The following is a 12,407-nucleotide window of genomic DNA, read 5'->3' as shown; positions in this document are numbered from 1 at the left end:
CAATAAATTCATTTAATCCAGTGAACTATTATGTAGTGAGACACAATATGTTTTCAAGAGCCAACTGCTCTACTCTTTCTCTAAAAAGACAAAAAGTTTATGTAATGGACTTTTTGGATATTCAATTTTTTGATTGTATCTTAGACCCTTTAATAAACGTTTTGGTCAGTTATGGCACAATTTGTTAGTCCACTCATTTCTGCCTGAAAGATCCCTGATAGAGCTGGATTCAGGTAGCACAAGAGGAGCACTAGAAGGCAGGAGGATATCCTATTAACTACCTCTACCACTACCAGAGATAGTGATCCCACAGGAATCAAACACTGGCAGGTGTTAAAAGTGTGCATTTTTTTCCACAGTGGGTGCTCAAGAGCAGAAAATAAAAGAAATATTGTTCATCATTCCAAACAAAGGAATTTCAAAAGACAACACAAAGCACTATTATAAAGGCTTTCAGCAATGCATTTGGTCACCTACCAAACACTGTGAGAATCAGCAGTAAGCAACACTGGGTAAAGATTATGACCATTAAAAACAAGTACTAACTGCCACGTGTTGGGAATATCACAAACCTCCCATCAACACTACCAAGAATTCCACAGTTAATTTCTTGTACACTGTGGGATAAAACTGAGCTGCCTCCCTGGCACAGACTGGCTGAACTAATAAAAGCAGGATCCACTTTCAACCTCTATTGAAGATCAATGCTAAATCTGCTTACAAACTGTGGGCTACAGGGGTGTTTGCATAAATAAGCATTAAAAGCAAGAGGGGAAAAAAGAACTGGTCATATGCTCACTTAGGCTTTCGGACAGGAGGTGGGGGGAGGAAGTTTCACCCTTGTAATTTGGGACATGCTAGGTACAAAGTTTCTCCTCAGGCAAAATGACAGAGCCGTGCCAGAACTCCCAGAGAATATTTCCAGTTAACATCAATTTACCGGATGTCACAGACAAGTTTAATGAACAAAATGATAAATGTCTGTCATTGGCTTCATAAAGTCAACGAATTCTCATTACAAAGAACATACATAATGCACAGCCCTGCCTGAGGCACATGTTACAGTTATTAGAGGCTTACTAGAGATCTTGATGTGGACAGTGAAACAGTAATTTAATCATTTACCCTAGTTAATTTGCTGATAAGTCATCTAAGCAATTTATTAATACGTTCAAGATTGTACAAACAGGAGTAAGCATTGAAAATTCTTCTACATGTTCAAAGACCTTAATTTTAAGGTTTCTTTGAAAAGATAATGGGTTATTTGAAAACTTCCAGTTGTAACAAGTTGGAAAGCAAAAAACAATACTGTGTAACACTGACATGGTTTTATTGTACATTATGGCTACTAAAACAGCTTTTTCTTAATAAAAATTATTATCTGATATTAAGTGACAGGCAAACCATCTGAAACAAGGTATTTTACTTCTGTAGAATCATTTTTACCTCATCTAAATTTGGGGTCAAAACTGACCTCAAAGTATCTTATGACACTTCCTCCTCTGCCACAGCTGTGAAAATAAGCTCCTCTGGAAAAGAGCACCTCCTTCCAGGCACCAGAAAGGAACAAGGAAGGAGGGTCAACCAGAAGCAGTTTTGCAGATCCAAAGCAATGATGCACATACATGACAACTTATAAGAAAAAAGTAAAAAAAAAAAAAACCACAAAAAACAAAACAAACAAACAAAAAAAAAAAAAGAAAAAATAAAAACTAACTAAATGCAGAAAAATCAGCCTGCACGTGACGTGAGAGAAGAAAGAGACATGGGTGAGAACACAAATGATGAGAAAAATTTCAATGTTAGAACAGATCAGCAAATCAATGAAAAGCTTTGCTATTTGCTATGTTTTCCTCTGTGTTTTCCTCTCCATTTTAAGGTGTAGAGGAAGTGTCTTGATACAGCTTAAAAGAGCAGACAAACCCACTTTGTAAAATATGGTGATACAGACATGCTGATAGATAACTGTTATGATTTTAGAGGGAGAAGACAGAGCATTGCTACTTCACATTCTGCAAAGGCTGAGATGTAACCTGGTTTTCTAAACTTGCTTTAACTTGCTTGGACTTTAATCTGAAATGGCTCAAAGTAGAGCCAAGAAAACCCCAGGAATGATGAAGGTTTCACACAAGAAATTCTGGTCTACTGCAATGAGAACAAACAATGTAATCAATCAATGAGATCAGGATTATTATCTGAAGACACTAAAAATCAAAATTGAAAATATAAAGATGCTTCTGTTCACAGGATCCTCTCCAGTTTCCAACATTAATTCATCGCTATACACAAGATGCACACCACAAGCTGTAAAGATTTATTAAAACTTTCCCCCCAGCTATGTATTAAAAGAACACCTGATGACATGTTTAATGCTTGTAATAACTTACCTCTTATTACCTCTTGTAATAAAGTACCTCTTATGCCTGGTCAATCAGTAATTATTTCTTTTAAAACTCTCTCTCATCAGCAAATCATTTCAAAATTGAAGTACTGCACCTCAGAGCTAAAGAGCAAATTTTTAACACACTTCTAAGCCAAGGTAAATTATTGCTATGATTCAATTCTAAATCATAATCTTAGCATGTTCTGAGGCTAGAGGACTACAACAAGGTAAGTTTTGCTGCTTTGTCATCAATTCAGAGTAGCTTGCAGCTAAGACAGACTTTTCTCCTTTCTAGAACACTGTGTTTGCTCCACCTAAAGCTGCAATTCCTGAAGTCTCACACCCAAGTGTTGTCACCCAAGCCACCATCTACATAAAAGATGTGCTTGGCAAAGATGCTCCACATCAGAATGCAGATACAGTGAATTGAAATGTTTGAGATAAAACCCATCTGACCACCAGCCCCCAATATCAGTCAGTACACAGGAAGTTTTCTTCCTGAGATTCTGTAAATGGGAAAATATATCAATGACCTTCTCTGGAGTTGGCTTCATGCTTTTCACGACACATTTCTGTCACCATTCTGAAACAACAACCATCTTACTCCTCACTGTCCAGGAGAACTCTACCAGGACTCTGGTGGCAGACAGTGCTTTCAAACACGGTTTTTCTCCAAGGCGGAGGTTTCATTTGCCCAGCAGAATTCTACCATTGAAAAAATTGATAAAATACAAGTCAAAATGTAGATGTGGAGTCTTGAGAGGAAGAGAGTTGATTGTCATTTTCTGTTTTGTGTTCCAGGAATCCTTTCTTTCCTCAGAGCTTTGCCCACATGCAGAACTTTCAAATAATTTATGAGAATAAGGGTGTATTCTTACCACTTCAATCAGAAGAAAAAGTCAATTAAAACAGTTATAAATGCAAGAGTCATGACTACAGAAGGTTAAACAACTGCACTCTTTGCTGACTTTCTTCCTCCCCAGTAACCCTGCCAGAGATGGCAAAGTAGTGTCTTGGTACATTGCAACTTTTGCCTCAAATTATTAAATCCTGATAAAAGCTTTGGATATAAAGCTTGTTGTCAGCATTCCTATGTCTTTTATAACAAGTTCATTTTCAATATTTCATTTCTCACATTACATTCCACTGCTCTGACATCCAGTAAACATACTGGATATTACTTACTGAATACTATTGCTAGAATGCTCAGCTAGAAGCAAACTTGCTCAGGCTTCGCTACCAAATAATTTACAGTTTTCTCACCAGCCAAAGTCAGAAGAGACCCTGACCACATTGGGAGTTATAAAAGTTATTTAGTGTAATAGTGGCACAGAAAAACTCAGGAGCCGTGAAATTTTTACCCCATAAAATACAAATATTACACATTCTGTCCTTGTTGGGTTTTGATAATAAGAATCTAAGTGAACTTCAGGAGCAGACCAGTCTGCCTTTGAGGAAATGATACCAAAATTCTATTTCCCTACATTGCAGATGATCTAACATGTCAGAAATCTTTACCAGAACTACAAGAGATGGGCACTTGAGAAACAGGCACTTTAAACAGGGCCTTGAGATGTTAACTGCATTATCCAGATGCAACTTAGTTTATCTTGTCTTTGTTAAAAACAACAACAACAAAAAAAAAAAAACTCCCACTCACCTAAGACCAAATTTGATTTCATTAAAAAAAAACAACAAAACCAACAGAATTATTATTGAGAGTTATGAAACAAAAGCAGCAGGAAAAAAACTGTCTAGTAATGCTTATTTATATTTTCCTCTGATACATTAGGAAGGCCATCTCCCTCCAAAGTTTTTACACACAGAAAAAAATAGAGGAGTCTACAATAATTCCATACACTAAGGCAAAAGGAAACTATCCATACTCAAGTGGTTCCACAGACATCTCTTCCCTAAGTGTTTATGTCTTTAAAAAGTAACCATTTAATCCATACTACCAAAAATTGTTTCCACTACAGATGCAGGTTTTGGAAGGCTGACAGATGGATTTCAAACTCCCAACACAAATGATCTGGAGCAATTTTTTTTTCCCACCTCTAACTCAATTGCTGAGACAATCAACTTTAAAATGTAGACATTGCTTAAAATGCTGCTGCTTAAAAGCTACCTAGAGGTTGACCTTAGTAACTAATGTTGACCATACAACCCACATTTACTCAACAAAATGTGGAGTCTTGACATTGTTGATTACTTTTTCACTTAGGTGGTGATTACCAGTTATAAAGACTGGAAGTAATCAATCCCAATTTAACAGCTGGGCCTATTGATGAAACAAAAACAAAAAAAATGCAAAACTAAATAAAGATTACGTCCACAATTTTGGAGATAAAGTGTGGAAAAAACACAAAATGCTGAGGAAAACAAACAAATACTAGGAAAAGTTTGCCCAACAATGGGCATGACCATATTTCTGTAGGAAAACGCTTAGTAACTTTTAAATTCTTCCTCCAAGATTCTCTTTTGTCATTGTCTTAAATTGTTCTGCACACCATCAATAGCCACAGCTGTTAAATTGTGAAGACGTGACAACAAGTCTCTAGGCAAACAACTGCTCAGAGTGAGATCCTTTTCTTTAGGATAATCAGAGCTGGCTGACAAAAGGGGGCCTTACTGAATGCCCTTTCAACAATTTCTACACCAAGAAATGCAGAGAAAAAGGGAGGGGGAAGAAAGAGAGCAGTGGGGGGGAGCACCACACTGCAGGAACAGAACAGCATCTTTTGCTGCCATGCATTGCTTTGCAAGGAGGAGAGGAATCTCCATAGGTTTGTGCACACAGCACACACACAGCTTGCACCAGGTGAGGAGTGAGTGCTTTTGGCTACAGCTCTGAACAGCATCTAACACAGCACCATGGCTTCCTTCAGCATTTCTCATGTAGGTGAAGGTTTTATTAGCTACAGAGTGCACTGCCAAAAAGATTGAGCATTCTTTAAAAAAAGTAAAAACTTTATACATTGTAAAGTTATGCTGATAAAAACTAGTAAATAAACCCTAACAGCTTTGGTCTGACTAGCTAGGAAGAAAAGCAAGGGCATGGAAGGCCTCAGTCTGGCATTAGGCTTGTCACAAATTTGAAACTGAGGTGTTCAGGAAACCCATAAAAAGCTTACCTCTCAAGTGACATGGCAGTGGAAACAAACACTGTTCATGTGCACTAAGCAAAGTTCTATACAATTTTTTAATCCTAGTGACCATATAAAAGCCCATTCCTCATTCTGTGGAAGAGCTCTTACAAGTGCAGCCCAGTCACTGTTGAAAAAGGAGGGAATGCCCCGGTACCACCACCAAAAAAAAAAAAAATTAAAAAAAAATAAATTTTAAAAAAAAAAAACTAATGGTTATGTCTTAAAAGGATGCTGATAACTGTCTTCTGTCAAGGTGCTGCAAGACTTCAGGTCAAAAGATGCCTGAGGAGTTGTAGAGGAAAATATCACAATAAAAAGGGTTAACATGATAGTATTTCCCAGCTGTCTTATTTCTTCAGAATATCTCAGTTAAGGAACAAAACTCTTACTGTTCTTCATTGCTATCAACTGACATTGCTGACTAAGACATTGGAACCTCATCCTCCTGCATAAAAACACTGGAATTTAAATGCACTAATAATCAGACATGTGCACTCTCAGCTTAGAAACAAATTTTCCTCTCAGGATATTCAATCAACTAATCAAAGCAACAGCAGTAAGGCAGAACTTGTCAAAACCCAGACCACCAGGTTCCTCGAGCTGTCTGTAACCACACCAGTTCTACAGCATTAAGGCTTTGCTCTTTCAATACAACACTATTGCCTACAGCTGCCATCTGCCATTTCACTTCCACCTCAGTCCAAAACCACTTCTGCCCCCTAACACCTCCCTTCTTTCTCACAATTTGTACCTCTCTCCATTGCTATTTAAAATAATTAAACATAACTTTGAGTTCTATATGCACTTGGAAGACACCTGAAATGACAGATTCTGTGGAAAGCATAAACTATATTGACAGACCACAGCTATAACAAAATTTTTAAGGCAATAGGCAAGATTCTTATTAAAAATCAGTAGCAGAGGAGCAAAAGTTTTGCCTACACGTTTCACAAAGGCCCTAGTTTGATGAGTGTAACTTCATTAACCTTCCCCTGTCCCCAGTAAGTCTTTCCACGTCCACTTCAGTCCTCTCAGTTACACCAGTGCAATCACTGAGTGGCTCCAAGACAAACCATATCAGAGAACTGACTTGGGTTAAACACCATTTTTTGTTTTAATTCTATTATTTTAACCCAGACCAGTTCCCTGTTCAGTTAGCTACACATGCAGCTGTGCCCACACAAGGAACAGCACAATGCCAAAATGGGAACAAACGGCTGGAACTGCTAAGGAAACGTGATTGTCACAGTACAGAAAGAGGCTCAGCTGGATGCACTCTTCAGTGCAAATATTCAGTGCAAATGCACTATTCAGAGCAAAACATGCTATTAGGCTACCAAAACATAAATATGGCCAATTATTGTCAGGACAGTGGGATCTGAAGTCACATCACTGCCTCAGCAGGTAAGCATAGTTATGAATTCCCCACCAAGTACAGCCTGCTCTGTGTAAAGGCATTCCAGAAGCTGCAGTGCAGTGGGCACACACAGTTTCCCTCCAGCAGCATGTTCCCAGAAACCTGCTTGCATCACCTTTCACTCTTGGGAAATGCAGAAGCCTGTACAAGAATAATTAGGCTTACATTTCTTCTAATTCACAAGCATTAAAATTAATTCAGCCAAGTTACAAGAGGAGAAAGGGTTAACCAGGAATGCTGTTTATGTATCATCCAACCATTTCAAGACTTCAATTTCTACTTTTTGTGAAAAGGACATAAACAGTGAGCGACCTATCCAATCACTCCCCAGTGCCCATGTTACCAGCTTCAGAATATTATTTACTTTCCCCATTTCTCCTGAATAATATTTTATTGGAAGTTTAGCTTTATTTTTAGACAGAGTCTTAGTTAACTAAGTGGTTGAATAATCAAAATTTTAAAGTGCAGGAAAACAAAAATCTCAGCTTGTTTTCTTTTGATTGATTCAAAGTTGTACCAAAAGGACTTTCTCTGATGTCTACGTTCCCTTTATATTCTGTTTAAAGAGATTTCTCTCAGTAGCAGTGGCAAAAGTTGAATTTTGAGTAAGTCATGCTTTTAAGTAGCACCATTTTCCCCTCACAAAGAAGCAGACAGGACCTCCTCCTTTGCCCCCACATCAATCAGCCAGCTTTGGAAGTAACTACAAGCATGTACTGAAACTAATATTTAGTTTTACCTAAGCACTACCTCAGCACCAGAGTTTCCTTCTAAAAAAGTAGGGGGATCTCACCAAAAAAAAAAGCCCTAAATTAGTCAAATTCTTTTGTGCATGGATGAACAACAGGAAAGCAAAGCCTTGGGGCCTCTGGGGAGGAACCCTGTCCCTGCAGACCTACTCTGATGTGCTCGGGAGATAAGGCTCCATAGTGACACTTAAGGAAAGGCCTGCTCACATTTGAATTTCTGCATTCCTCAAGAACAATTCATGGCAATCACTAACTTTGCAGAGGAGCTACATGAAAGCTTTGGCCAATGAATGAGGGTCATCTGCTCTTTATCACAAGGGTAAACCTCATCCTGGCCAGTTTCTAACCTTTTAACCCTGTGAATTCTTAATTTGCACATGAATAATGGAATTCTTGCCAAGAGTGCAACCTTCAGCTTCCAGTTTCTAACTTTAGAAACCAAGACCTGATCTCTTTGTGTGTTCAGATCTTAAACTCTTGGACAGATTAAAGTTTTTGATTTCCAAATGCAACACTAAACATTACAATTCTGAAGCAAAAGATAAGCTTATTGGCAAAACCTCTGACCAGGCAAAGTAAAAGAACATCCTCACACCCTGCTGCTACCAGTAACTGAAGAGAGCATTTGCTTTTTTCCTCCAAAGAAAGAATGCCCATTTAATGCCTATTCTCCACCTGTTTAATATGTATAGTTCTTTCTGTATCCTGACGACAAGGTAATTTGCCTTTGCAGCAACCGACAACTTCTTCTAAAAAGAAAAATTGTAAGACTACAAAATCCCCCCAAAAGACCTTCATTTATTTCACTTTAAATGTCTGCAAAGTTCAATCAGTTCATGAGAGCAGGCAGAAACACTGTGAAAATGAGAGAAAACTAATTTTGCACGTGTTTTATGGGCTCCAAATTATCACAATACAAATTATTGCCCAATTTCACAGCTTTACAGTAAAGATGACATTCTGAAACAGGTCAGATTGCTGCATGACTAAAGGGAAGAGACTCTACATAGGATAACTTCATGTTTGGCCACTAGTTAACCACTTAATCGCTAAGTCAACACCTACTGTGATCATTATGGATCCACTATCTCTTCCAGTTTTCTCCAGCAGCCATAGAAAGCCTTTCAAGTATTGAAACAAGAAAAAGAAACCTTTTCTCACAATCATACAGAGAAGGGGAGGGTGGAAAAAAAAAAAAAGGCTGCAAAATAAGAATCACTCCACAGCAAAAATCTGTTGGTTCACAAGACTTCCTTGGTGAAAATCAGCATAATTAAACCACCTTTCTGATGAAATAATGTGCATGTGAGAAACAAATATTTACAGAAGTTCAGTATTGTCTGAATAAAATCAAATACTACAATTGCATTACCGTGCTATTCTACTATAGTGCTCTGTACTATTCCAGAAGTTCTCTGGTATTAAGCATAGAGCTCATTCTTCAATGTCTCCAATTTAAAGTAGCCCTGAATTTTCAAGTCCTACCCAGAGAATCCATCAGCCACTGCTTAGCTTTATGTTGGTTAACAACAACAAAAAAATCCTATCCTCTTTAGGGGGGTTTTCTTGTCTAATTTTTAATCATGCTGACATTCTGAAACTTAGTGAGGTTAAATGTTAAAAATTTTATTTCTTTGTTTTTCACCATCTTACCAAAAGCACCCACTAATTACTTAGTCTCTCAATCCTGGATGTGAGCAAGATAAAAAGTAATATGTAGGCAGATTTTTGAAATTGAGACTTCAGAGTTTCACATTCTTACAGCATGTGAAAACTCAGTACTCACTTGGAGCCACCTGCTTCCAGGATGGTTTTGAACCACCCAGTGCTCTGGCTCACTGAACAAGGTTTTTCACAGCTTCCTGGGGGATCTCGTGGACAGTATTTAGAATCAGATCAGAAGCACACAGAAAAAAACTAACAAATGTTAGCATTCACACATTTTTTAATGTAAGCTAATATAACAATTTCATTAACTATTTCAGATTGAATTTAGTAAAAGCTGCAACTTAGAATTAATGTCAGGTTTTCACAGAGGTACCAGCCCCAGTTTTATTCAACTTGCTACTAAGAACAGGGTCGAAGAGGTCATAGGAAGTCTTTTCCTATTAGATTAAGTTCATCAGTTAAGTCCCATTATAGAGGGAACATGAGAAGACTACATAAACTGTGTACTCTCTAAGTTATACTTTCTTTGAAATGAAAGTTTTCTTTACTTTGCCAAAATTTACTTTTCTTTGAAAAGTGCATTCCCATGTACTTTTGGGAAGCAAAGGCAGATCATGTTGTAGTGTAGTGTAGTGGCAAAGCTCTGCTCTGCCATGGAAAAAAGCACAGCATTCCGTTCCTCACATACATCTCTTGCTCAATGTTTAAAGATGATAGGAAAATGGAGGGCAACAAACACCCGGGGTCAGTCTGTTAAAGCCATAAAGGCACTTAGACACAGCTATTTCCTTCACCATTTACCCAGCAGCAGAGTCACTCCAGAAATGCAACTCTCCCTTCCCAGTGGAACCACATAACAGGTCCTTATGGGAGGTCCCAGAGGAACCAAAAGGGACAGCACCCACACCTGCTTGGCTGAACACATCAGAAAAGCAAGGCCTTACAGTTGCCCAGAAAATGTTTCCCCCCCTTTCCTCTCCCAGAGATAGACATCTACATTAATCATTTCCCCTGCTCCAAGATGGCACAACACAACTTCAAGCTATAGAACAAGGAATTTCTTTTTTTTTTTTTAATCAGATCTGTAGATAACCCTTGTAAGGCTGCTAGAACAGCACGTGGGAAACAAGACCCAGGATTTATGCAGCCAGCATGACTCTGCATCACTACCTGCTCCAGAGACCATAAGCCATCCACACAAGGCAACACTGCCCAAGAGGTCTCACAGGTGTCTGTGCCTCTTCTGCCACATCAGGGACTGAAAAAGGGACCACCACCAGTTTTTTCCATAATCTTTATACATTTAAAAATAAAGAAATGTTCTCTAGAATTACTCTATAATTTTGCACTTCACCTTTTCAGGTACACAATCAAAACTATAGGTCGTTGTGTGCTATTCAGGGAGTTGCTCTCACAAACTCAGGAATAGATTGATAAACAAGAGCTGGGACTTACTTGCTAGTGTGAGATGACTTTTTTGACTGAGAATGGCCCCATGTTTGTTCAGAGCTAAGCACTGGTAAAATCCTTCATCAGACAATTCTCCTTTCTTTCCTTCTACCTCACTGATATACAACGAGCCATTGGATAAAGTGTAGATCCGTTCATTTTCAGACACTTTGCCTCCGTTTTTCAGCCATGTAATAGTTATAGGAGCTTCACCACGGGCTTGGCAGTCTAAAACCACCGGATCCTTCCTTGACACAGTAACGTCCTGAGGTTCTTTCACAAAAAACAGTTCACTAAAGCACCACACTCCTAAGAGAAAAGAAAAAAAAAAAAAAAGAAAGAAAAAAAAAAAGGGTTTTTTGGTTTTTTTGTTTGTTTGTTTTGTTTTGTTTTTTTTTTGCCTAAGGACAGACATGTAAACAGAGACATGCAAGTTACCACGCGCACTGTGAGCTGCGAGTCATGCCGCGGAACCCACAGCACGAGGTGAAGCCATCGCTATCACACGCGCTCCGAGCGCTCCCAGCTCCGGCAACTCTGGGAAAACTTGGTACTGACTCCAAGCGGCGCGAAGCCCCCGGGCTGTTAAAGGCAAAGAGCCAGAGAACCAGCGCCTTCCACACCGAACCGGGCACCGCCACGGCACGGGCGGGGGGCGCGGTGATGCCGGGGCGGCCACACAGGTGCGACCGCTCCGCCCGTCCCGCTCGCTAATTTTACAAGCCTGCCAAAGCAGCCGGAGTGGGTCGCGTCGTAAAAAGGCTGATTTTACAAGGAATCGTTAGCGAAAACCTCTCAGCAGAGCGCGGAGGGGCCGCGCACCGCCCAAGCCCCTCACGCCCCCCCGCCCCGCCGCGGCGCGAACAAAGCGCGGAGCCGCCGCCGGTTCCCGCTCCCTCCCGCCGGTGCTGCCGGTGCCGGATAAACAAAGCCACGTGCGGCGGGCGCAGCGGGGCCGGGCGCGGGCGGACAATGGGCACGGGCCGGCCGGACTCACCTGGCAGCGGGAGCAGCAGCAGCAGCGCCCGCAGCAGCGGCCGGCGGCGGAGCGGCGCCATTCAGCGGGACGCGGCTGGCATGCCCCGCCGGCCGCTCCACAGACCGGTCAGCGGGCGAGGGGAGGAGACTGCGGACGGACGGAGCGGCCCCGGCGCGCCCGTCCCGGCCCTACTCTCTGCATCTCGTCTCCATTGGCCTTTGGGGAGAAGAGGGGCGAGGGGCAGGGCCGGCCGGAGGAGGGAGGGACGCGGCTGGACGGGGCGGGCCGCAGGGCGGGGGTCGCAGCGGACAATGCGGCGGGGCCGGCCGCCAGCACGAGGGGCCGCGGGCGGCGGCGCCGAATGGGCCGAGCCCGGCCCCGCGGCCGCGGCCCCTCCGCGCGGCACCGGGACCCGACGGCAGCTCCGCCGACCCCCGAGCCGGGCGGCTGAGCCTTCCAGCCGCGGCTGGAGCTGCCGGCCATGCCTTCCCCCGGGACGCCGGGCTCCCCCCAGCACCGCATCGGCAACACGTGCGCTGGACCTGGCGCGGCGTTACCGAAGGGCTGTGCCAGAGCTCCCCGCCCGAAGCACCGAACCAAAGGAGGTGCTGAG

At 41.5% G+C, this 12,407-nt stretch overlaps 1 protein-coding gene across 3 annotated transcripts in view; it reads right to left on the bottom strand.

The window, feature by feature from the left end:
• PRTG (protogenin) overlaps positions 1–12,027 on the bottom strand; it is an 80,844-nt gene extending 68,817 nt beyond the window's left edge. The window contains exons 1-2 of one of the 3 annotated variants that reach the window (XR_014957598.1): positions 11,813–12,021; positions 10,822–11,124 (exon numbers count right to left, since the gene is read on the bottom strand). Coding sequence is in view for 2 of the 3 variants with exons in the window: in XM_085588703.1 (XP_085444829.1) it covers positions 10,822–11,230 (409 nt within the window). In the remaining variant the exon portion in view is untranslated. Of the gene's footprint in view, positions 1–10,821; positions 11,370–11,812 lie in introns of those variants that run through there. The other 2 variants (XM_021537397.3, XM_085588703.1) reach the window with 2 other exon arrangements.
• Between the last annotated feature and the right edge of the window lie 380 nt (positions 12,028–12,407).

Source organism: Lonchura striata, chromosome 10 (assembly GCF_050655825.1).
Source record: "Lonchura striata isolate lonStrDom1 chromosome 10, ASM5065582v1, whole genome shotgun sequence".
In the NCBI taxonomy this organism is placed as follows: Eukaryota; Metazoa; Chordata; class Aves; order Passeriformes; family Estrildidae; genus Lonchura; species Lonchura striata.
Note: the sequence above shows the minus strand (reverse complement) of the source record. Positions and strands in the feature narration are given on the sequence as shown.